The sequence below is a fragment of the Loxodonta africana genome, chromosome 8, assembly GCF_030014295.1.
Source record: "Loxodonta africana isolate mLoxAfr1 chromosome 8, mLoxAfr1.hap2, whole genome shotgun sequence".
Lineage (NCBI taxonomy): Eukaryota > Metazoa > Chordata > Mammalia > Proboscidea > Elephantidae > Loxodonta > Loxodonta africana.
Genome location: NC_087349.1, coordinates 96,105,502 through 96,130,992, shown reverse-complemented (window position 1 = coordinate 96,130,992; position 25,491 = coordinate 96,105,502). Strand labels below are relative to the sequence as shown.

At 39.0% G+C, this 25,491-nt stretch overlaps 1 protein-coding gene across 3 annotated transcripts in view; it reads left to right on the top strand.

Moving 5' to 3' along the window:
- DPY19L1 (dpy-19 like C-mannosyltransferase 1) overlaps positions 1–25,491 on the top strand; it is a 118,133-nt gene that overhangs the window by 15,587 nt on the left and 77,055 nt on the right. For all 3 annotated transcript variants that reach the window (XM_010587174.3, XM_064290134.1, XM_064290135.1), the window contains exons 4-6: positions 2,859–2,996; positions 5,867–5,987; positions 6,697–6,790. In XM_010587174.3, the coding sequence (XP_010585476.1) occupies positions 2,859–2,996; positions 5,867–5,987; positions 6,697–6,790 (353 nt within the window). The remainder of the gene's footprint in view (positions 1–2,858; positions 2,997–5,866; positions 5,988–6,696; positions 6,791–25,491) is intronic.

Below are 25,491 nucleotides of genomic sequence, written 5' to 3'. Positions count from 1 at the left end.
ATCTCAAAAGACAGGGACTCTTTTTTTTTTTTTTTTAAACCACAGCACCATTGTCACACTTAAGACAATTAACAGTTCCTTAATATCATCAAAATCAGTGCTTATTAAATGACCTGATTGACTTTTTTGTTTTTGAATAGCTGGTGTATTTGAACTGGAGTCCAAAAAATATCTACACACTGCATTTGGTTGATGTGTATCTTAAGTCTTTTAATCTATAAGTCCCCCCCCCCCCTTTTTTTTCCTTTATTTGTTGAAGATTCCAGGTCATTTGTCCTGCAGAATTACCCACATTCTGCATTTGGCTGAGTGCATCCCTGTGGTGGTGGTTATCATGTCCCTCTGTTCCATGTTTCTTGGATATTAATGGATCAGAGCCTTGTTAAGCTGCAGGTTTGAGTTTTATTTTCCTGCCAGGAATACTTCATAGGTTGTGCTGGGCACTAGTTGTCTCACTGTGCTGTTAAGATTTGACAAATGGCTTTAGGTGTTTTAATGCTGATCCTCCCATTACAGCCTAGCCATCAGCGTAGGTCAGTTATTTCATTAGGGTTGCCAAGCAGATAGATTCTCTGTTCTTCATCCCCCCTGCCCCCACATTTATTAACTGAAATTCTTCTATAAAGAACTTTCCCGCAATAACTATTTGTTTCTCAGAGGTACACTTCAAACAAGAAAGGCAGGGAGATGCTTGATTCTTTTTATTTACCAGTTTTCAGAGAAACATATTGGTTCCCTAGTATCTTCCAGTGGTGATCAGTGGACATTTTTCTTTTGAGTATCATTATGCACTGATAAATTTTAAGATGATTTGTAAACTTACCCACTGAGAGCCCGTGCAGTTGATTCTATCTGTTGCCTTGATGCCACCTCACGAGTATTCCATAGCATACTTTCTTTCTGGTACCACAACGCTCATCTTGTACATTTCTTCTCCAGACGTGGAATCAGCCAGTTTCCCTAGGAGTCTGATTCCTTTTCAGTAGCAAGTGGTACTTAGAGACTGCACTCTTGGTGCTAGAGATGCTCATTATTACTAGATCGGTCATCGTTTCTAGGTGTTTACAGGGAATGGAATTATGGAATACACTTTTTTTTTTTTTAAGGAAAACATAAATTATTAATTTATATTCATATTTTAAAATTTGAATTTGGGATTATAAGGTTTTTACTTATTCGATATTATATTTGAAGCTTTTAGCCTGAGAATCTTGGTTTCAAATTACAGTCACGAGATCCACAGCACCCATTCGGGCAAAGTCTGACCGTATGTACGTCCGTGGTCCCATAAGATTATAATAGAGTTCAGAAATTCCAATCGAAGTAATAATAATAATGTTTTGATGCATGTCGTAAAGTAGCTCTCTTTGTTATTACAAACCATTGTATGTACCTTGAATTTTTAATATACTAGGCTTTACAGGAATAACTACAGGTTGTCCATAAGTCGGATGTTCATAACCCAGGGACCGCCTCTATATAATACGGTGTTTGCACAATATCCGAATCACATAACATCCTATTTCACAGAACGTATCGTGGGTGTTAAGTGACGCATGACTGTACTTATTTCCTAGGAATAATGGTACTAAAGGTATTACTAAAAATAGGATTATTGAAAATAATAAAAAAGCCTGAGATTTGCTTGCAGTTCTCTTTGACCTTAGGATATGTTCCACTAGGGACATGCAGCAATATTACTGATCCTAAAGCTCCTGGAAGCCTTCATGTGGTTAGAGTCCCAAGTTTATATATAGTTAGATTTCTTGGTTTCATTTTTCTTTTGACATTTAGGTATTTAAAACTTTTTGTTTTATAATTAAGGAAAATATCTATATGATTCTAAAGTCAAACCCACAAAACAAGGTAGGAAATATAATTTAAAAAATCGTGCCGTGAGAGCTGTAACGCCATAGTATCAATGCCTAGTTTTTTTTCATTTTCAGTACGTCTGGGTAGGCAAATCACTTTCATGTCTGTGAGCCTTAAAGGGCTGCCCTAGGTAAAATTGTATAGAAGATAGAGTTCGTATCCTTTGTTTTTTTGCTTGTCCTTATATGGCCAATTATACTCTCCCCTAAGGCTTGGAGTACTTTCTTGTTTTTTGTCCCGTGTATTATTCTGATCCTGCTACCTTTTTAAAGTAGAAAATCAAGGAAAAAGTGGCCTCTTCCTCACAAAACAGGACCACCACTGTTGTTTCCTATTCCTGACCCCATTGCCCCAATCTCAGAGGGTTCTTACCTTAGCTAAAATGACAGGAAGTAAAACCATTTGTAAAATTAATTGACATCACAATGTCATTTATATGTAATTCATCATTGTGTAGCCTTCCCAACATATTTGCATTTTTGTCTGTAAGTCTGGGGCAAATATGGCTGATAGTGCTGTTTTGGGGATTCAAATAAGCAATAAGCAGTTATGAGGAAGCATTTTTGGCCAGAGAAGATTTCTTGGTTCATGGTAAATTGAAATTCTGTGGTAAGTCCCTTATTCACCATGATCATAAGCTAGCCTCTTTTGAGTACTTACACAGGTATGAATTATAGGATTTTCTTAAAGGAAGCTTGCTGAGTTATATTATTCTTTTAAGTTCTAAAACTATTTTTGAAGCAATTTTGAGTTCATTTCAATGAAGACAAGGCTATTCTCAAATATGTAGCTTTATGCAGCCTAAGACTTTATCAGTGATCAGAAGCCTACAAAATTAATTATAGTTATTATTTGCTTGATTGTTTTGTTTTTTTTTAAAGTGTATTTTAAGGTTTTTTTTTTTTTTTTTTTTAAAGCTAAGAAGAGGCACAGTAGTTAGTAATTGTGTACCTTTTATTAATAACTAGAGCTTATATTTATTCCAGGGACTATATTATTCCTACTTCAAGACTATTGTGGAAGCACCCTCATTTTTGAATGGTGTGTGGATGATTATGAATGATAAGCTTACCGAATACCCCCTTGTTATCAATACACTAAAGCGGTTCAATCTTTATCCTGAGGTAAGTTAGTTATTCAAGTGAGCATTTTCACTTTATTTTTTATTTTTACTGTATTTGTGTTAAATTGATTCTAAATCTAAGATATAATTCAAGATGTTACATTTTCTTTTTTTTAAATCTGTATCTTGGGAAGGAATATGGGAAAAAGATCATTGTTGATTTTGGGGGACTTGGATTCTGTGGAAGCTATTGTTATGATTGCTTGATTTAGAAAATGTGAAAACTCTCTAGAATTGGTGTGTGTGAAGGGGTTATGGCAGGGGTGCACCATCATTTTTACATGTCCTTTGCCAAATACTGTTTCTTCCCTACCTGGGATTCCTCATTTTATTGAAAGCAATTGCTAGGGGCTGGACTAAAGGAGAAGAGAGTTGGGCCAGGAGGCTAGGAAGGAAGGCTGTATCAGTGAATTTTATGACCTGTCCTTTACCATCCCTCCATTTGACTCACTGTTATGCATTTTCCAGGGCCCCATACATGGGGTTGCCATGGGTTGGAATCAACTTGACAGCAACTTGTTCTGGTAGCTTAGATGCAACTATCTCAGTGACATCCTCTTTGACTCCCTGGAGGAGGCTCTTCTGTTACGCACTCCCTTCTTCTGTGTTCTCTTTTCCTAGCATGCTCATGGTTTATTTACTGTGCCTTCCTGCTAGACAGCAGGCTGCCTGATGGCAGGGCCATGTTTGCCTCGATCATTGCTGGGATCCAACTCCTAGCTCAGTATCCACACAGAGCAGGCTCTTAGCCAGTGTCGACTGAGAGAGAGGAGTCTGCCTGCCAGATCAGTGAGTTGGACTGATTGATTAATGAGAAAGTATATGTTAGAGAGGAATAAATACCCACCAAGTTTCAGTGTTTTCTTACTAGTGTAGTGCTTATTGAATACTTCCTGTAGCTATGTACACTTTTACAAAAATGAGATTACATAGGACACCTTTCTTCATGAGTAATGTTTGTCTTTTAAGAATATTTTTAACTGTCTTCCACTGTCATATTTTTTGCTACAGCATCATTTTTAATGACCAGATAATATTGTATAATCTACTATAGTTTAGTTAGCCTATCTCTTATGAAAATTCTGGTTGTTTTTAATTTTTTAAGTATTCTAAACAAAGCTTATCGTAAGCATCTTTCTAATTAAATCTTTTTTTAAAAAAAAAACTATGAATTGTTGATGTGAAACTGTTGAGCTCAACAGAATATATACTTTAATGATTTTGATACATGTTGCCAAAATGCCTTCCAGAAAGATTGTACTAATTGAAATTGCCAGCACAGTTTTTGAAAGTGCTTGTTTACCTGCATTCTTGCTAATTTGATAAGCAAAAAAGAACTTGAAGTTACATGAGGTATTTCATTCCTTGCTGTATTTATGCATTTGTACTTTTAAATAATTGCTTGTTCATGCCTGTTATATTTCTTCTTAAATCTTATAAGAGCTCACTTATTATGTGTAGAATGTAATACTATGCTGCGTGTATAAAATACTTTCTCAATTTTTTGTTTGCCTTTTACCTTCATGTAGGATTGGTATGTATTTTTTTTTGTATGGAAAACTCATACTAATGAATCTTTTTAATTTATGCTTTTTCTTAAGTATGTAAAAAAAACTTCCTTTTTTTATAATTTAATATTCGACATTTAAATCTTTTATCTGGAATTACTTTGATGTATGGTGTGGTGTGTAGGAATCTAACTTTGTTTTTTTCAAAATGCTCTTTTGTTGTATACCTAACACTTTCCTTAGTGGCCCATCCTGTCTTGTTTATTTGGAGTAGTTTCCCACCTTGAGGCAAGGATCCACAGCCCTTCCCTATTGACTAGTCGGTGTCATTGGGTGCAGGTTGCCCTTGGGTAGAGGGTGTGTCACCTTGAATGAGGTCACACCAGTTTCCAGAGAAAGACGCAGCTGAGAGCTGTCAGTCACTAACCATCCCGGATGTTGGGGGAATGAGTGCCTCAGCCCTGGAGAGGGGTTTGGGTGACACACCACCACCTCCACCACGGTTATATTGATCTGTCTGGCTATTCCTGTGCCAGTATCACATTAGTTTAATTATCATAACTAAGGAGTTTTAGTATCTGTTAGGCTCTTCCTTCAGTTGTCTCTTTTTTTTAATTCCTGTAGATAAATTTTAGACACTTGAGGTTTTGATTGGCATTGTTTTATGTTTGGAATGTATTTGAGGGAGAATTTACTTCTATTCAAAAAGATATAAGGTCCTCGGTGGTGCAAATGATTTGTTCATGGCTATTAGCCCCAAAAGGCCTGGCGATTTCCCCCGTGAAGACTACAGCCCAGGGAACCCTTTGGGGCAGTTCTCTGTCATATAGATTTGCTATGATTTGAAATCCACTCTGTGGTACACAACAACAACGACAGCAATAATAACTAGCCTGAAGGCTGGCGTTCAGACCCGTCCAGTGGTGCCCCGGAAGAAAGGCCTGGTGGTCTGTTTTCATAAAGATGTCAGCCAAGGAAATCCTGTGGGACAGCCTGCCTGGTAGCACGTGGGGCTGCCATGAGTTGGAGTCGACTTGACGGCAGTGGGTTTGTTTTTTGTTTTGTTCAAGAACACACAGTATCTCTATTTGTTTAAATCAACTTTTATGCCCCTTAGTAAGAGTTTCATAGCTTTTTAAAATATAAATCTTCCATGTTTATGAACAGTTGAAGACTGACCAGTGAAGAATCTAGGTAGAAGATTCCGATGCTCATTTTACTGGATTTAAAGGGAGTCAAGTGTATGACCCAGGAAGGGAAGATTTGATAGTGGCCAAAATTAAAAAAAAAAATTTTTTTTTTCAGTAATGGAAGTTATTGAGGATAATATCTTTTATTATTATCTCCCTATTTTTTTAAATAGGTAATCTTAGCCAGTTGGTACCGGATTTATACCAAAATAATGGACTTGATTGGTATTCAAACCAAGATATGTTGGACAGTGACCAGAGGAGAAGGACTCAGTCCTATTGAAAGCTGTGAAGGCAAGGTCCTTTCTATGTTCCTGTCCTGTGATCTACTGCAGCATACTTAGTGGTATAAAAACCCAAATTTAGTCATATAAAGCATCAATGATTTTATTATGTTTACGAGTTCTCCAAGTCGGGAATTTGGACAGGACACAGTGGGAACGGTTTGTCTCTCCTCAGTGATGTCAGTCCCAATGCTGTTAAAACTTGAGTGTCTGGGCAGACTGGAATCACTCTGGCTCGTGGCTGGGACGACTTCAGGGTTGGTCCCTGCTGTCAACTGGGCGCCTGTATGTGGCCTTTCCATGACTTAGGCTTTTTATAGCATGGTACCTCAGGGTAGTTGGGCTTTTCACACAGCAGCTCAGGGCTGCAAGAGTGAGCATTTCAGTGAACAAGGTGAAAACTACACGGCCTTTATGACTGAGCCCCGAAAGTCACATTGTATCACTTTTACCATATCCTGTTGAACAGTCTTAAACGCACACAGGCTCAGAGGCGAGGGGCATAGACCCTGTATCTCAGTAGGAGAAGTGTCACATAATTTGCAGCCTTGTTTTAAAACCAAGCAGCTACTACCTGTTCCTCATTATGTTCTCCAGTAGTGTGTTTCCACAGGGGAGCCAATGGTAACTGTTTTTCAGAATAAGCACATTTTAATAAAAATTGCTGGACACATAAGTGAATTTATTGTTAATAACTTATGTTTTGCTTATTTTTAAAGGATTGGGAGATCCAGCTTGTTTTTATGTGGCTGTAATTTTTATTTTAAATGGACTAATGATGGCATTGTTCTTCATATATGGCACATATTTAAGGTAAGACTATTCATTGAGAATGTTAGGATGCATTTACAATAAGGCTTAGTACAGAAGTAAAAATAGTGAGATAATCATTGGTAAATTTATTTGCTGTTTTCCATCATTCCTAAAAAATAATCTACCTATAGATGTAAAATTATTGCCTATTTGAATAATTTCACTGTTGACATGGCTAAGCAGACTTAAAATAATTGAAAGGCTTAAATAGAGCATGGTGGGGCTATTTTATAAATTTTCAAGAATCATAGTTACTTGAGCATAAGCAGTATGTGTTGTTTACATAAAATATAAAGGAAAGGACCATTCATTGTGAAATGGTGTTAATGGCTCTTTACAAATGTTAAAATATTAGTATATTCTAAATGGGCTTTTAATATTTGGCCTGATTTACTTCACCGTTAAGCAGTATTAACGAGAGGATTAGCAAATTCTCCAAGGGGTTTTTATGTTTCTCTTAATCCCTCCCTTCTTGTAATTTATCACATTGTATACTTGTGTGAAGTATTTTACCTTGACATTACCTTTAGCGTTTTCTCCCTTTCTGCTTTCTGGTTCTTTGTAGTACAGCAGTATGAGCATCTGTGTATGATTTTCAATTTCAGATAATGAGCTTGAATCTGTTATTATCCAATTATCTGCTTTGGAAGTGTAGCATTTTCAGTTTAGTGCCTCAGACACCTATTGAGTTCCTAGCTCAGTGTTTGAATACAGAGCAGTTACTTGATAAATATTTGCTAAGTGAGGAAGTTATTAGATCAGTTTAGAAGATATTTGCATATAGATTAAAGACCTTTTGATGCTAATATTTATGACTTAGTCCTAAGAAAGCTCTTCTATTTTAACTGTTTAATTGAAGGAGGCTGAAATGAAACTTTGTGATTAAAAGATGATGTGGAAGACTTTGTCTCTGAAAAAACCAAACTCGTTGCCGTTGAGTTGATTCTGACTTACAGCAGCCCCATAGTGTTTCCAAGGACCAGCTGGTGGATTCAAACTGCCGACCCTTTGGTTAGCAGCCTGAGTTCTTAACCACTGCACCACCAGGGCTCTGTCTCTTATGCATAGCTTTATCTCACTTGAGAGATTAGATTTTAAGTAAGAGAAGTTAGAATATGAAACATAGCTTTTATTGCTAAATTCCTGTTTACATTTAGGCTACTTTTTTAATTGAAAGAAGAATTCTATTAAAAAAAGTTATTAAAGTAAATATTCTGTAACATTTTCTTGTAAAGCTATTAATAACCATTGTTTCCAAGGCAAAAGGTAGAATATCTGCTGAAGAGAATATGAGGGTCTAGTTTTGGTACGACGTTCTTGGTGCTTTGGGCCCTGACCTAAAATTTCTGAATCTTCGGGCTCAACAGTCCCCAGCAGTCCTCAACAGTCCCTCATAGGCAGTTCCTACATGGAAGATGCATATTTGGTTCCTCAGTCAACACCTAAAGTGATTTTCCATGCAAAGCTGTGTGCTTGGGTTCTGAGAGTGGGGCACTGTGAGAGATGGGGTGGTGATGGTAGGGTGTATCTGAATGGACACTGGAGAGATAGCAAAGATAAAGTGCTTAGACTTCTGGAGGCAGGAAAAAATTGTTCAGTGTGGAGGCGCCACTTTAGCTGGCCTCAGGGGATCGGAAGGATTTGGTTTGGGGGAAATAAATGATGAGAAAAACATCCCAGGAAGAGGAAAGAGTAGAAAATCTAGGATGTGAAAGAGGCAACAAGCAGATCAGTTTTACGGGGATGTAGGCTTCTTGAAGAGACATTATGGAAGATTAAGATTAAAAAATGGTTGAGGGTGGATGATAAAAGACCTTAATGCCAGGCTGGTTTGAATGCTATTCTAAAGCAAGTCAGAGACATCAGAAATGTGACCAGTGGAGGAACAGGGTTTGAGCTGAGGTATAACCTAAGGGGATCCTCAGGGTGTGATGCATTAGGGGGTTTCAAAATCAGTTTAGCTGGTTGAGCCCAGCAATTTTTTTTTTAATGAAAAAGAATACAAATCAAAATATCGTAATAGAGTATATCATGCTTAATAAAGGTAGGTGCTATTTAGAGAAACTTCTGTTTGTTATTTGTTTTATGTATGTGTATACACGAGTATGTCCTGAGCTGAAGTGTAAATTCTATTTCTTATTGTGTTTTAATTAAAAAAAAAAAATCTATAAACCACTGTTTAGGGTAGCACGAGGGAGTGACTTACCTCAGAGCATTTGGGTCTTTTTCCAAATAGCTGCTTCTAGTTCTCCAAGCTTCAAGGGATGCAGCTTGTCTCAGCTCTGCCCACTTTACTGCTTTGTGCCTTAGCTGGCCCCTTTGGTGTTGCCCAACTCTTGTACCCAGCAGTGGCCTGTCCTCTGGCTCTGCACTCAGAATCTAGACACTCCAGTGTTGTTGTTACTGCTGTTGGGTGCCGTTGAGTTGATTTTTGACTTATAACAACCCCATGTGACAGAGTAAAATTGCCCCGTAGGGTTTTCTAGGCTGTAATCTTTACGGGGGAAACCCTGGTGGTATGGTGGTTAAGTCCCACGCTGCTAACCAAAAGGTCAGCAGTTTGAATCCACCAGGCACTCCTTGGAAAGTCAATGGGGTAGTTCTACTCTGTCCTATAGCATTGCTATGAGTTGGTATCGAGTTGATGGTAATGGGTTTGGTTTTTTTAATCTATATGGGAGCAGATCACCTGGTCTTTTTCCTGGGGAGCTCTGTGGAGCTCTGGGTGGGTTCCAACCGCCAACCTTTGTTAGTAACCCGAGTGCTTAACTATTATACCACCAGTGCTTCTTCAGAGACTCAAATAGTGGCACACATTTTCATTTCTCCAGATCCCCCTTTTCTGTGTTTGTGGACTTTTTTTTTTTTTTTACTCTGAATGATCTCTCTTTATCTAAAGGCATCTTAAACCCAAGGTTCTTTACAGTACCACCCATCCTGAAATGAGTTTCTAGTTCTTGTGTGTAAGGGACCACCTGTATTCTCATGAAGCCTTGACTATTCTATTGTTCCCTAAGGGCGGATGTGTAAATTACACTCTTAATGGTGATCCTGGGTTATATTATGTTGAATAAAGTCTTCTATCATTTTTTTTTCCCATTCCTTTTTTAAATGTTCTTGATATGGAGTATTTTTAGAAGACCCAAATTACTAGTTAATTCTTATGTTTTCTTCCTTGATGGGTAGTTTAGTCACCCTTCTAATTTTATAAGAGTGGGATAAAGCTTTAGACTTCTAAAAATGTGGGTTGAGAATAAAAATGTGGGAGGATATCTAAAATTGTGTTTAGAATCTTTCTATAAATTGTATGTGTTATATATTGAGAAAAGCTGAAATTTGTCTAAGTACAGGCAGACTGAGTATGCCATTTTTAATCTAGAAGTATATTTTGTTTTTAAATAATAAACGTTTTTGGAAGCTAGATAAGCCAGTCCATTCCACCAGAAGGGCAGGTAGAAAGGAAAAGAGTAAACAGAAAACAGCTAATTGGTGAAATGAGGCCAGGCCACCAAGCTCTGACTGGTGATGAAGTGAGATGGTTTTTGCAAACACCACCTACCCAAGATGTATTCTGCCATGGATTGAATTGTGTCCCCCAAAATATGTGTCAACTTGGCTAGGCCATGATTTCCGGTATTTATATGGTTGTCCTCCATTTTGTGATCTGATGTAATTACTCTCCATGTTGTGATGTGTTGTAAATCCTAACCTCTATATGTTAATGAGGCAGGATCAGTGTGAGTCACAGCCTTACGAGAGACTTCAGTCACACTCTTACTCAAGTCACACGCTTATTCAAGTCACACCCTTACTCACATCACACCCTTGCTTCAGTCGCACCTTTATCTTAGAAGAGATAAAAGGAGAGAGAAGCGAGCAAAAGGGGAGGCATCTACTATTACCAAGAAATAAGAGCCGGGAATGAAGTGCATCGTTTGGACCTGGGGTCCCTGTGCTGAGAACAGGTGAAGATCGATGCCAAGACAAATGGGAGATCTACAGGGAACACCAGGCCCACAGTTATTGAAAGGAGGCAAGAACCTTCTCCCAGAGCTCACAGAAAGCCTTCCTTTAGAGCTGGTGCCCTAAATTTGGACTTCTAGCCTCCTAAACTGTGAGAGAATAAGTTTGTTAAAGCCATCCACTCATGGTATTTCTGTTACAGCAGCACTAGGTAACTAAAACCCTTTGCTGTCGTGTCGATCCTGACTCATAGCAAACCCATGGGACAGGGTAGAACTGCCCCATAGGGTTTCCGAGGAGCAGGTGGTGAATTTGAACTTCTGACCTTTTGGTTAGTAGCTGAGCTCTTAACCACTGAGCCACCAGGGCTCCTAGATAACTAAGATAATCTTTTTCGGGAATTCTCAGTATTTTGGTGTTTTTGAAAAATACCTGTTGGCAATGTTTTTTGAAGCTGTATTTTTAATTCATAGTTACAGTTATGTATTTCATAAGATTACCTGGTATTTCTGATCCACAGAGTAACAGTTTCCGGAGACCAGTTTCTTAAGACCCAGAAGTTTCTATCCTGTAGGGAAGAGGGAACATAAGAGAGCAGTGAGAAGGCAGTTAGGAATTTCCCTGTAGCATCTTTGGGGGAAATTCAGAAATACTTGGGAAATGAAAGTCTGTTATTGATAAATGCTGAAAGCTTTTTTTGTTGGGCCCCAAGGACAGATATCAAGCAGGTAATACTAAACCTTTCGTTCTGTGCAGTTTAGTTTGATTTCAGTATTAGAGTTTGAGGCTGTCTCTAGTTACGTCATTGTACATCGTTGATTGAATATATTTACCTAGAATTATTTACCCTTAGGCAGTGGTATGATGGTAAATGTTTAACAGTCAGCCTTCTGGAAAAAATATGTGCATAAATAAGTTTATTATACATTTTACTGACATAAAATATGTATACAAATAACAGGGTTTCTAAACAGGATTTTTTTGTGAGTGAGGACATGGTACAACAGAAATACTCTGACTAGCTTAAATAAGAGTATAATACTAGGATCAGGAGACTCGTGGAATCCAAGGACAGGAAACAAAGTATTTGGGCCTCTGGAAATGTAACTGAGAAATTGAAAGACCTTAGTATTGAAGGGGAGTCCCTGGGTGGTGCAAATGGTTAATGCACTTGGCTGCTAACCGAAAGGTTGCAGGTTTGAATCCACCTAGAGGTGACCAGGAAAAAAGACCTGGTGATCTACTTCTAAAAAATCAGCCCTTGAAAACCCTATGGAGCACATTTCTCCAGTAACACACATGCAGTCACCATGAGTCAGAGTTGACTCCATGGCAACTGGGAACTGGTATTATTGAAAAAAAGGCCTGTTTTCCATATCTCCTCTTTCACCTTCCCTACCTCCTATTCCATTTGTTTCCCATCTCTGTTACTTCTCTGATAGAGATGTATGTATGTTTTAGAATTAAATGTAGCTTCGCCAAGAATCGGAAATGACTCGATGGCACTAGTTTTTTATTTTTTTCCCAGTTAGTTTAGTCATTGTGCATAGCCTGGCTTTGGAAATGAAAGAAAATCAGAACCAACCATGTCTTGTGAGGGTAAATATGCTTATTAATACAAAATTATTTTACAACATAATTGGTCGTAAAAGAAGGGATGTCCTTCTGTTTTCTGGAAGTGTTTCTGTTTTCAGGCCTATTCCTCTGTTGGTGTAAACAGGTTTATCCTTGCCGCTGCCGGTTATTCTTTGTGTGTCACCGGTTTTCAGTCTGTCTTCCTTGGATCCTTCCCATCTGCATAAGAATATGTTCATCCCCTACCTTCCCCTTTCAGATGACAAAAATGAAGCAAAGTGTTTTTAGGTGGGCTACTCTGAATAGGTTTCAGTGGAGCTTCTGGAGTAAAACAGACTAGGAAGACTGGCCTGGCAGTCTCCTTCTGAAAATGAGTCAGTGAAAACCCTATGGATCACAATGGTCAGGTTTGCAGCGTGGGGATGGCCCAGGACTGGGCAGCCTTTTGCTCTGTTGTGCATGGGGTCACCATGAATTGGGGGCCAACTCGATGGCAGCTAACAATAGCAACACAACCACCATCTATCATAAGCTTTACTGGCATTTGTCCATACAGGAGATATCTTTTCAGTAGACTCATTCTGAAGCTTTTCCTCTTGGATTCCAGTCTTTACCTAAGGCAATTTCCATATCCCCCACTTGTTTGTCAGTTTGTTGTACTCTGGGGGCTTGTGTGTTGCTGTCATGCTGGAAGCTATGCCACTGGTATTCAGATACCAGCAGGGTCACCCACGGTGGACAGATTTCAGCTGAGCTTCCAGACTAAGACAGACTAGGAAGAAGGACCTGGTGGTCTACTTCTAAAAAAATTAACCAGTGAAAACCTTATAAATAGCAGTAGAACATTGTCAGATACAGTGCTGGAAGATGAGCCCCACAGGTTGGAAGGCACTCAAAATGGGACTAGGGAAGAGCTGCCTCCTCAAAGTAGAGTTGACCTTAATGACGTGGATGAAGTCAAGCTTTCAGGACCTTCATTTGCTGATGCGGCACAACTCAAAATGAGAAGAAACAGCTGCAAATGTCCATTAATAATCAGAATGTGGAATGTATGAAGTACAAATCTGGGAAGATTGGAAGTCATCAAAAATGAAATGGAATGCATAAACATAGATATCCTAGGCATTAGTGAGCTGCAGTGGACTAGTATTGGTTATTTTGAATCGGACAATCATATGGCCTGCTGTGCCCTGAATGACAACTTGAAGAGGAATGGAGTTGCATTTGTCATCAAAAACAAAAACAAAAACAAAAATTCAAGATCTATCCTGAAGTACAATCCTGTCAGTGATAGGATAATATCAATACGCCTACCAGGAAGACCAGTTAACACGACTATTACTCAAATTTACGCATCAACCACTAAGGCCAATGATGAAGAAATTGAGGATTTTTACCAACGTCTGCCGTCTGAAATTGATCAAACATGCAATCAGGATGCATTGATAATTACTGGTAATTGGAATACAAAAGTTGGATACAAAAAAGAAGGATTGGTAGTTGGAAAATATGGCCTTGGTGAAGAAACAATGCCAGAGATCACATGGCAGAATTTTGCAAGATTAAATCAAAATGATCAAAGGATTATTGCAGGTACCTTTTTACAACAACATAAACAGTGACTATACACCTGGACTTCACCAGATGGAATACAGAGGAATCAAAACGACTATATATGTGGAAAGAGAAGATGGAAAAGTTCAATATCATCAGTCAGGACAAGGCCAGAAGCCAACTGTGGAACAGACCACCAATTGCTCATATTGCAAGTTCAAGATGAAGCTGAAGAAAATTGTCCATGAGAGCCAAAGTACACCCTTGAGTATATCCCACCTGAATTTAGAGACCATCCCAAGAATAGATTTGATGCATTGAACACTAATGACTGAAGACCAGACAAGTTGTGGAATGACATCAAGGACATCATACATGAAGAAAGCAAGAGGCCATTGAAAAGACAGGAAAGAAAGAAAAGACCAAAATGGATGTCAGACGAGACTCTGAAACTTGCTCTTGAACGTCGAGTAGCTAAGGTGAATGGATGAAATGATGAAGTAAAAGAGTTGAACAGGAGATTTCAAAGGGTGACTCGAGAAGACAAAGTGTTATAATGACATGTGCGAAGATCTGGAGATGGAAAACCAAAGAGGAAGAACACCCTTGACATTTCCCAAGCTGAAAGAACTGAAGAAAAAATTCAAGCCTTGAGTTGCAATATTGAAGGATTCTAAGGGGAAAATATTAAACGACACAGGAAACATGAAAAGAAGATGGAAGGAATACACTGAGTCACTATACCAAAAAGAATGGGTCAATGTTTAACCATTTCAGAAGGTAACATATGATCGGGAACCAGTGTTACTAAAGGGAGAAGTCCAAGCTGCACTGAAGGCACTGGCGAAAAACAAGGCTTCAGGAATTGATGGAAAACCAGTTAAGATGTTTCAACAAATGGATGTAGTGCTGGAAGCGCCCACTCATCTATGCCAAGAAATTTGGAAGACAGCTACCTGGCCAACTGACTGGAAGAGATACATATTTATGCCTATTCCCAAGAAAGGTGATCCAACTGAATGAGGAAATTATCAAACAATATAAACTGATATCACACATGATTAAAATTTTGCTGAAGATCGTTCAAAAGTGGCTGCAGCAGTATATCGACAGGGAACTGCCAGAAATTCAAGCAGGATTCCGAAGAGGACCTGGAACTAGGGATATTATTGCTGATGTCAGATGGATCCTGGCTGAAAGCAGAGGATACTGGAAAGATCTTTACCTGTCTTTTATTGACTATTCAAAGGCATTCGACTGTGTGGATCGTAGTAAATTATGGATAACATTGGGAAGAATGGGAATTCCAGGACACTTAATTGTGCTTATGAGGAACCTATATACATGGATCAAGAGGCAGTCGTTTGAACAGGACAAGAGGATACTGCGTAGCTTAAAGTCAGGAACAGTGTGCATCAGGTTTGTAGCCTTTTACCATACTTAATCTGTGTGCTGAGCAAATAACCTGAGAAGCTGGACTGTATGAAGAAGAATGCAGCAACAGGATTGGAGGAAGACTCATTAACAGCCTGTGTTACGCAGTTGACACAACCTTGCATGCTCAAAGTGAAGAGAACTTGAAGCACTTACTGATGAAGATTACACCTCAACATAAAGAAAACAAAAATCCTCACAACTGGACCAAGAAGCAACATCGTGATAAACAAAGAAAAGATTGAAGTTGCCAAGGATTTCATTTTACTTGGATCCACAGTCAACACCCATGGAAGCAGCAGTCAAGAAATCAGAAGACGCGTTGCATTGGGCAACAGACCTCTTTAAATTGTTGAAAAACAAAGATGTCACTTTAAGGACTAAGGTGCACCTGACACAAGCCATGGTGTTTTCAGTTGCCTCCTATGCATGCAAAAGCTGGACAATGAATAAGGAAGACCGAAGAATAATTGTTGTGTTTAAATTATGGTGTTGACAAAGAATATTGAATATACCAGGGACTTCCAGAACAATGAACAAATCTGTCTTGGAAGAAGTACATCCAGAATGCTCCTTAGAAACAAGGATGGCGAGATTATATCTCAAATACTTTGGTCATGTTATCAGGAGGGATCAGTCCCTGGAGAAGGACATTAATCATGCTTGGTAAAGTGTCGATGAAAAAGAGGAAGACCGTCAACAAGATGGATTGACACAGTGGCTTCAACAATGGGCTCAAGCATAATGATTGTGAGAATGAGACAGGATTGGGCAGTGTTTCGTTCTGTCATACGTAGGGTCACTATGAGTCGGAAGTGACTGGACAGCACCTAATGACAACATTTGTATATTGATGACGTACGCTGGAAGCGACTCGACAGCCCCTAATTACAACATTTGTATATTGAAGACATATATAGCCCTGATTATGTGCCAGCTTCAAGTCTAAGGTCATAAACTCATTTAGTTCTCATGATATCCCTATGAGATAGGTAAGCCATTTTATGGATGAGGACTCTGAGGCACAAGGAAGTTAAATAACTTTCCCCAAGTCCCATAGCTAGCAACTGGCAGAGTTGAGATTTGAACCTAGACAAGGGCTCCAGAGTGTGTCTATCTTTATGAAAATATTTTGTATCTTCTTTCCAATGGTAATTAAATTATCTTCAGCTTTAGTTAATTTGTATTTAAAGATGTTGAACAATGGAAAAAAAAAAAGTTCATTTTATTTCCAAAGAGAGTGACATTTATATTTCATAAAAAGTTTCATCTAAAATATTTCAAAGAATCCTGAATGGAGAGAGACTGAAAGCATTGCCATTAAGAACAGGAACCAGAAAAGGATGCCCTTTATCACCACTCTTATTGAACATTGTGCTGGAGGTCCTAGCAAGAACTAATAGGATAGATGAAGAAATAAAGGGCATCCAGATTGGCAAAGAAGTAAAGGTGTCTCTGTTTGCAGATGACATAATCCTATACACAGAAAAACCTAAAGAATCCACAAGAAAACTACTGAAACTAATAGAAGAGTTTAGCCGAGTATCAGGATACAAGATAAGCATACGTAAATCAGTTGGATTCCTCTACACCAACAAAGAGAACATCAAAGAGGAAATCACCAAATCAATACCACTTACAATAGCCCATAAGAAGATAAAATACTTAGGAGTAAATCTAACCAGGCATGAAAAAGACCTATACAAAGACAGTTATAAGACAGTACTGCAAGAAACCAAAAGATACCTACATAAGTGGAAAAACACACATTGCTTATAGATAGGAAGACTCAACATTGTAAAACTGTCTGTTCTACCCAAAGCCATCTGTAGATACAATGCAATCCCGATCCAAACACCAGTGACATTTTTTTAATGAGATAGAGAAACAAATCACCAACTTCGTATGGAAGGGAAAGAGGCCCCAGATAAGTAGAGCATTACTGAAAAAGAAGAACAGAGTGGGAGGCCTCACTCCACCTGATTTTAGAACCTATTATACCGCTGTAGTAGTCAAAACAGCCTGGTACTGGTACAACAACAGATACATAGACCAATGGAATGGAATTGAGAATCCAGATATAAATCCATCCACATATGAGCAGGTGATGTTTGACAAAGGCCCAAAGTCTGTTAAATGGGGAAAAGACAGTCTCTTTAACAAATGGTGCTGGCATAACTGGATATCCATCTGCCGAAAAAATGAACCAGGACCCATGTCTCACACCATGCACAAAAACCAACTCAAAGTGGATCAAAGACCTAAATACAAAATCTAAAACAATAAAGATTATGAAAGAAAAAATAGGGACAGTGCTAGGATCTCTAATACATGGCATAAACAGTATATAAACATTACTAACAATGTACAAGCACCAAAAAAGAAATTAGATAACTAGGAGCTTCTAAAAGTCAAACACCTATGGTCGTCCAAAGGCTTCACCAAAAGAATAAGAAGATTACCTACAGATTGGGAAAAAGTTTTTAGCTATGACATTTCAGTTCAGCGTCTGATCTCTAAAATCTAGATGATACTGCAAAAACTCAACAACAAAAGGGCAAATAACCCAATTAAAAAATGGGCAAAGGATATGAACAGACATTTTACCAAAGAAGACATTCAGGTAGTTCAGCGTCTGATCTCTAAAATCTAGATGATACTGCAAAAACTCAACAACAAAAGGGCAAATAACCCAATTAAAAAATGGGCAAAGGATATGAACAGACATTTTACCAAAGAAGACATTCAGGTAGTTCAGCGTCTGATCTCTAAAATCTAGATGATACTGCAAAAACTCAACAACAAAAGGGCAAATAACCCAATTAAAAAATGGGCAAAGGATATGAACAGACATTTTACCAAAGAAGACATTCAGGTAGCTAACAGATACATGAGGAAGTGCTCACGATCAGTAGCTGTTAGAGAAATGAAATAAAAACTGCAATGAGATTCCATGTCATTCCAACAAGGCCGACATTATTCCAAAAAACACAAACTAGTAAATGTTGGAGAGGTTATGGAGAAACTGGAACACTTATACACTGCTGGTGGAAATGTAAAATGGTGTAGCCACTTTGGAAATCAATTTGGCGCTTCCTTAAAAAGCTAGAAATACAACTACCATACGACCCAGCAGTTCCACTCCTTGGAATATACCCTAAGGAAACAAGAGCCTTCACATGAACAGATATATAGCACACCCATGTTCATTGCAACACTGTTTACAAAAGCAAAAAGATGGAAGCAACCAAGGTGCCCATCAATGGATGAATTGATAAATGAATTATGGTATATTTATACAGTGGAATACTACGCAATGATTAAGAATGATGAATCTGTGAAATGTTTCATAACATGGAGGAATCTGGAAGGCATTATGCTACATGAAATTAGTTGCAAAAGGACAAATATTGTATGAGACCACTATTATAAGAATTCTAGATAAAGTTTAAGCACAGAAGAAAATATTCTTTGATGGTTACGAGGACGGGGAGGGAGAGAGAGGGATATTTACTAACTAGATAGTAGACAAAAATTTTTTTAGGTGAAGGGAAGGGCAACACGTAACACAGGGATAGTACAACTGGACTAAACCAAAAGCCAAGAAGTTTCCTGAATACAACCAAACACTTCAAAGGCCACAGTAGCAGGGCCAGGGGTCTGGGGACCATGGTTTCAGGGGACTTCTAGGTCAATTGACATAACAAAATATATTAAGAAAACATTCTGCATTCCACTTTAGTGAGAGGCATCTGGGGTCTTAACGCTAGCAAGTGGCCATCTAAGATGCACGAATTGGTCTCAACCCACCTGGAGCAAAGGAGACTGAAGAACATCAAAGATACAAGGTAAATATGAGCCCAAGAGACAGAAAGGGCCACATAAACCAGAGTCTCCATCAGCCTGAGACCAGAGGGACTAGATGGTGCTCAGCTACCACTGATCACTGTCCTGACAGGGAACACAACAGAAAATATCTGATGGAGCTGGAGAACAGTGGGATGCAGATCTTAAATTATTCTGAAAAGACCGGGCTTAATGGTCTGACTGAGACCAGAGGGACCCTGAAGGTCGTGGTCCCCAGACCCTTTGATAACACAAGATTGGAACCATTCCTGAAGCCAACTCTACAGACAGGGACTGGCCTGGACTATAAGATAGACAATGATGCTGGTAAGGAGTGAACTTCGTGGCTCAAGTAGATACATGAGACTATGTGGGCGACTCCTGTCTGGTGGGGAGATGAGAGAGAAGAGGGGGACAGGAGCTGGTTGAGAGGACTTGGGGAATGGAGAGGAGGAATGTGCTGTCATTAAGGGGAGAGCAGCTGGGAGCACACTGTGGGGTGTGTATGGCTTTTTGTATGAGAGACTGACTTGATTTGTAAACTTTTACCTAAAGCACGATAAATAAATTTAAAAAATGAAAATAAAATATTTCCAAGGGAAATGGCATTTAGAAGGAGCAAGATTTTCTATATTCTTTTCTAGAGTAGTTCATTTTATAAATGTTCTAAGGTTCCAGAATTTTGTTTTTCTTACGCCGTTGTGTTGTGTGCCGTCAAGTTGATTCCGACTCATAGTGACCCTATAGAACAGCGTAGGACTACCCCGGATGGTTTCCTAGGCTGAAATTCTTATGGGAGCAGATTGCCAGGTCTTTTCTCCCATGGAGGGGCTGAAATGCATTATTTTATTTTTGCTATATAGAAGTTTATTCTTTCTAACATTACTATTTATCAGAATCCTGGTTTTCCCCATTTTTACTTCTCATGCATATGGTTTTGTAGTCATCAGTTAATTTTTCTTAGTCATTTTGTTGACGTGGGGTAACGTAATGTGTGTGGCATTTCTGTTTCCATGACGGTCTATTCCAGTGATTGGACATCTCCCTCGTGCATTAGGCCCCATACAGAATTGTGCCTAGAACGCCATAATTTTAAATGGTTTGATGGTTTGTAATTTCAGTCAGTTTTTCTAGAATTTTCTCTTACAGTGGTTTTCAAGCCAAATTTATACAATTTTATTTTACTTTTGGTAAATAAGAACATCTATTGTAATGTTTACTGGAATATTTTTATGATCTTTTTTCCCCCCAGAGCTCGTTGTCCCACAAATATCAAGCAGATTCCCAAATAAGTTTATTGAACAACTTTTTCCTAGTAATGTGCTCTTGAACTGGGTGTGTTCTAAATTATATTGTTTTTTAAATTAATTTTCATTATTTTTGTGTACAGTCGAAGTCAAATATTGCCAAAATTCATGTATTTTGGCAATATTTGACCTTTTTGTGGTAAGAGAGCAGCATCCCCTTGCACTGGCTTATTTCCACTTCCTCACCACATTCAAGAGGAAACCACTTTCAGACTTTTTGAAACCTCAGCAATTCTAGCATGTAAACAAGCAGTAAGTATTACTTTATTACAACTATGTAAATATTACTCCCCGCTGAGTCAAGTAGTATAAGTAACTGTTTGATAACTTTTAATTTTTCCTGTGATTAATAATTGTCTAATATTTTCTTTTCCTTAATTTCTGTATACCGATTATTAAGTTCCAACCCTCCTAATAATTCTGAGTTTGATGTGTTCTTCTGCCTCTTGCTTTGTCTCTGTTACCTCCAGGTCCCCCTATTTTTCTGTTTGGATTTATATTAATTTTCTGTTTTTCACATTGAAAGCTTTCTCAAAACCTGGTGATCCTTAGCTGAACATTTGTATTTAAGAATGAGGTGACTTAATGAAGCTGGATACAAAGTTGTAAGGTAGATGAGATTTACTGACTAGTGGGTTTTATTATGGAATGATCAGATTGTAAGCAAGCTTTTTGAGGGGAGATCCAGGCTTCTACCATCTTGTAGCTCTATCATTTAGCAGTCTCAGCAGCCAGAAGACAACCAGCAGGAAGGCAAGAGAGAGTTGAGAAGGCACATCCTATTCTTAACCACCTCAGTGCAGAGTGACACCCAGGACCAATGACAATTCCACCATGACCCCACCCCCCACTCATGTGACAACTTACATACTTGAGGGCTGAGTGCACTCTCACTGAGTCAAGGTCTAGTATTCCCTGCCCCTCCCTGTTCTTCATCCTCTCTATTGCCCTGAGGTAGCTTTTCAATGTCCATTCTTCTCCCAAGTACAGAACGCTTTAATGATCTTCTCTGTATCCAAAGTCTGTTGTTCAGTAACCTTGTGGTCATTCTGATCTGTCTCTGATCTTTCCCTTCTCTTTTAAATCTTCAGCCTTCCTCTCTGTCTCTAGGCAGTTCTTTGTTGCTTCTCAGCTTTTGTGAGAAAAACCTGGCCATCATTTTATGGACATGGCTAATCAGTCTGAAGATGCCTCCCCTTCCGTGTAATGAACCCACCATTCAGACAGAACAGTATATTCATCTCCTGGTTTCTGTTCTCTTTTGTCTTCTTTTGTCACTGGAGGATCAGAGTGGCTTCTTTGATACCAGAGAGAATTTTTTTTTAAGCTATTTTATTTCTAGATATGTTCCAGAAACCCTGAAGACCTAGAAGATTGTATGTCAAAGCCTCCTTTTTTTTTTTTAATGTCCTGCCTCTCCATGAAGCTAATATTCATAGTTAATACAACCAATTTTCCTCTCTTGTGATCCAGCCCATGTTACTTATGAAGTGGCTTAGAGTATTCTTAGGCTCTGGTGGCAGAATAGAATAGCTTTTTATACTAATTCTTTACTCCTGTACACCCCCCGCCCCCACGTTAAGGAAAGATGGATTTCTTATGCTGGTTTTGTTTCCATTGTTCCACCTGATAGTTTCTTGCTCCTTATTTTTTTTTAAAAGTCAAGCATTTGTTGTTTATACAAGATGAATTTTTGGCTAAAAGTATGGTTTAAATAGGCTGTGGGTTATACCAGCTCTAAACTTTTCCAGCTACGTGTTTTTTTTGAATGTTCTGTTAACGTAACCTACCAGCACATCTTTAATCAAGCCCATTCGGTCTAACAGTTGTATACGAATATTTTACAGTAAGTGTTTTTCTTCAGTACAAATGAACCAGTGAAAGTTATTGGTTGAATATATTGGCATTGTCTCTCCAAAAACTGCCCATTTTCATGTCTTCAGTCTTAGTGAATGACACTTCTATCCACCTTATTTGTTGCTTAGGAGATGTAAATAACTTTCCCCTTTCTTTACCTCCGAAATCTACTGGGTCACAAAATCCTATTGATTTTCTTTCTTCACAGGATCTCTGGCATCCTTCCACTTCTCTCTTTGTACTTGCCATCGGCTGAGTGCATCTCATAATACCTCCTATGAGATTGCCACAGCTCTGCCACCAGTCGTATCCCGACAAGGCTCTTTTGCACAGTTGGTGTGCCCTTTCACTTTGAGGAACTGTGAAGAGGATGGTGCAGCTGGAGCACTGAGCTTGGGGTTGGCATAAGAGTAGTGAAAGAGAAGCCTGGAGGTATACACAGGAGCACTTAGACGTGTTTAGGTGTTTGAATTTGATCCTAAGAACAATGGGATGCCAAGGAAGGATTTTATGTGTAGGCTGGTTAACATGATTGGATTTGGGAGTGGGGAGGCCATTTAGGAGGCTGATACAGTTGTCCAGGTAGAGGAGGATGGTGGTCTGTGCTGGTATAGAGGGAGTAGGGATGCAGAGAGGTGGGCAGATCCCAGCATTTTTAGGAGGCAGAATTCCAAGGCTTTGTGATTGAAGGTTTTTTTTTTTTTTTTATGGCAGCACTGGCTTGTATGTTGGTGTAATTTTCTCCAGTGGTGCTCAGCAGTCAAGAGGCTTGAAGTGCCTGTGAGGAAGGGGAACAAGTGTAAATTAGGAGGCATGGGCTGGAGTGCTGAAAGATGACAGCTGCGGGGAGGGAAAGTGAGAGAAATGGGCCTCAAGGAGCAAGGTTTAATGAAGGGTCCAGTACAGAGGGCAGGAAGCGGGTTACCATGGATGAAGCTTCCCAAGGGCACAGTGGGAAGGCAGAGCCTAGTGGTGGCTGGTTCAGAGCAAAAGTGCCACTGAGCACATGGAACCAAAGACATGTGGAGCCCACGTCTTGGCCAGCTACCAAGGGTGACAAAAATACAAGATATGGTGTGTTTGACTGCAAGGTTCCAAATAAATGAATGCCTGTACAATTTTGATTCATTTGCTCCTCAGACATCTTCTGGCTCTCTGCCATGGTCAGACATAGTATCAGGCACCATGGCAGCTTCAAAGTGAATCGGAAAGTTCACAATCTTGTGACTATGCTGTTTCTTGGCCCTGGCAGACAAAGAGTTAAATTAAAGGCATTAATTAGTTGCTTGTCAAGTCCTGGAGAGGACCAAACTGAAAACTTTTACACCCGTCTTGATTTTCTCATTCGCTATCTTTCCATCGCACACCAGTGAATCCCCACCCATATGGACAGGGGAAGGTTCTCCATGGAACCAGGCCTGCTTGCTATTTCTCTGTCTGGCTGGCAGGGGACTGAAGCATTAAATTTCAAACTTGGAAATTCTCTTATTTCAATTATTTCCAAATCATTCTCTCATTTCCATTTCTTAAGCATTTATACAACAATAAGAAAACTCAAACAATATATTTCAAGAATGGTAAATATTGTTAAAAAACCCAAACCAAACCCAACCCACTGCCATCGAGTCGATTCTGACTCATAGTGACCCTATAGGACAGAGTAGAACTGCCCCATAGAGTTTTCCAAGGAGCACCTGGTGGATTTGAACCACCGACCTTTTGGTTAGTAGCCGTAGCACTTAACCTCTATGCCACCAGGGTTTCCAGATATTGTTAAAAGGAAAGTTATTTAGTATAATTTTGAATGAACTATGATTGCTTCCCCCCTTTTAATGTTAAACTTTGCATGTATCATCATTCTTTTATAAATAGATGTAAAAAGCTCAATGATTAATGAAGATTGCCAAAATACGATGGTTGGGTCTGTATAACTTAAGGGATGTAGAAGAGAGTTATAGAATTATTAAACTTCAAAACTGGAAAGAATTTTTAAGATCTTTTAAATTCTTCCTCTTGTGTTTTATATCTAAGGAAATGGAGGCTCAAAAGGTGGGTGAGATGTGTGAGTAAATGTGGTAAATGATTAGCAAGCTGAGAACGTTGTAAAATTTGCAGAAGAGGAGTGTTCATGTTTTCTGACAGTTGGTAGTTATATTGCAGAAGAGACTTTATTTTTAAACCACTAGGGAATGCTGAGACATCAACTGATCAACTGGAATGGGGAAAAAAAAAGAAAACAATCTTAAGTATTCTGATGACTGCAGCTTTTCTCTTTAGAAGTGACCTGTATCCTAGTCTCTAATGATGGGGGGAGATAGATGTTAGGGACATTCTTTCTGATTCATTGAAAGTCACATCATTTCACAGTGAATGTAACTCAGAGTATTGTCAGTAGATAAGCAAATTTTATTTATTTTATAGAAAGTTTAAACCGTTGAACAGTCTTTGTTAAGAATGAAAAAAATCTTGTCTCTCTCAATAATTGTATGATCCCTTGCGATGGAACCTGTGGTGTGCCTGTTTGCGTATGTTTTGAAGGAAGATGTCATGGCCCTGAGGAGGGACCCGTGTCCACATTCAAACTTCTGTCAGATTACCGGCATGAATCAGCCCCAGCCCCTCCACCTCACGGGCCTCCACTACCTTCTATCTCCTTTATCTGTCTGTCTTATTTCTGTGATCCATCACTACAACCAATTTCTGGCCAGTATCCTCAGTCTCTTTGACTCATTATACTTCATTTGTGCCAGTCCTGGTTTTTAACAAGTGGAGAAAAACCACACAGTTGTACAGGTCCAAAAACCAATTGCTGTGGAGTTAATTCCAACTCATGGTGGCCGCATGTGTGTCAGAGTAGAACTATGTTCCACAGGGTTTTCAGTGGCTTATTTTGGGAAGTAGATCAGGCCTTTCTTCCAAAGTACCTCTGGGTAGACTCGAACCTCCAACCTTTTGGTTAGCAGTTGAGCACATTAACCACCCAAGGATTCCTATCCTACAGTTAAAAACCAAAAACCAAACCCATTGCCACTGAGTCAATTCCAACTTATAGTGACTCTATAGGACAGGGTATAATTGGCTTGTAGGTTTTCGTAAGCTGTAATCTTTATGGAAGCAGACTGCCACATATTTCTCCTGTAGAGAGGCTGGTAGGTTTGAACTTCT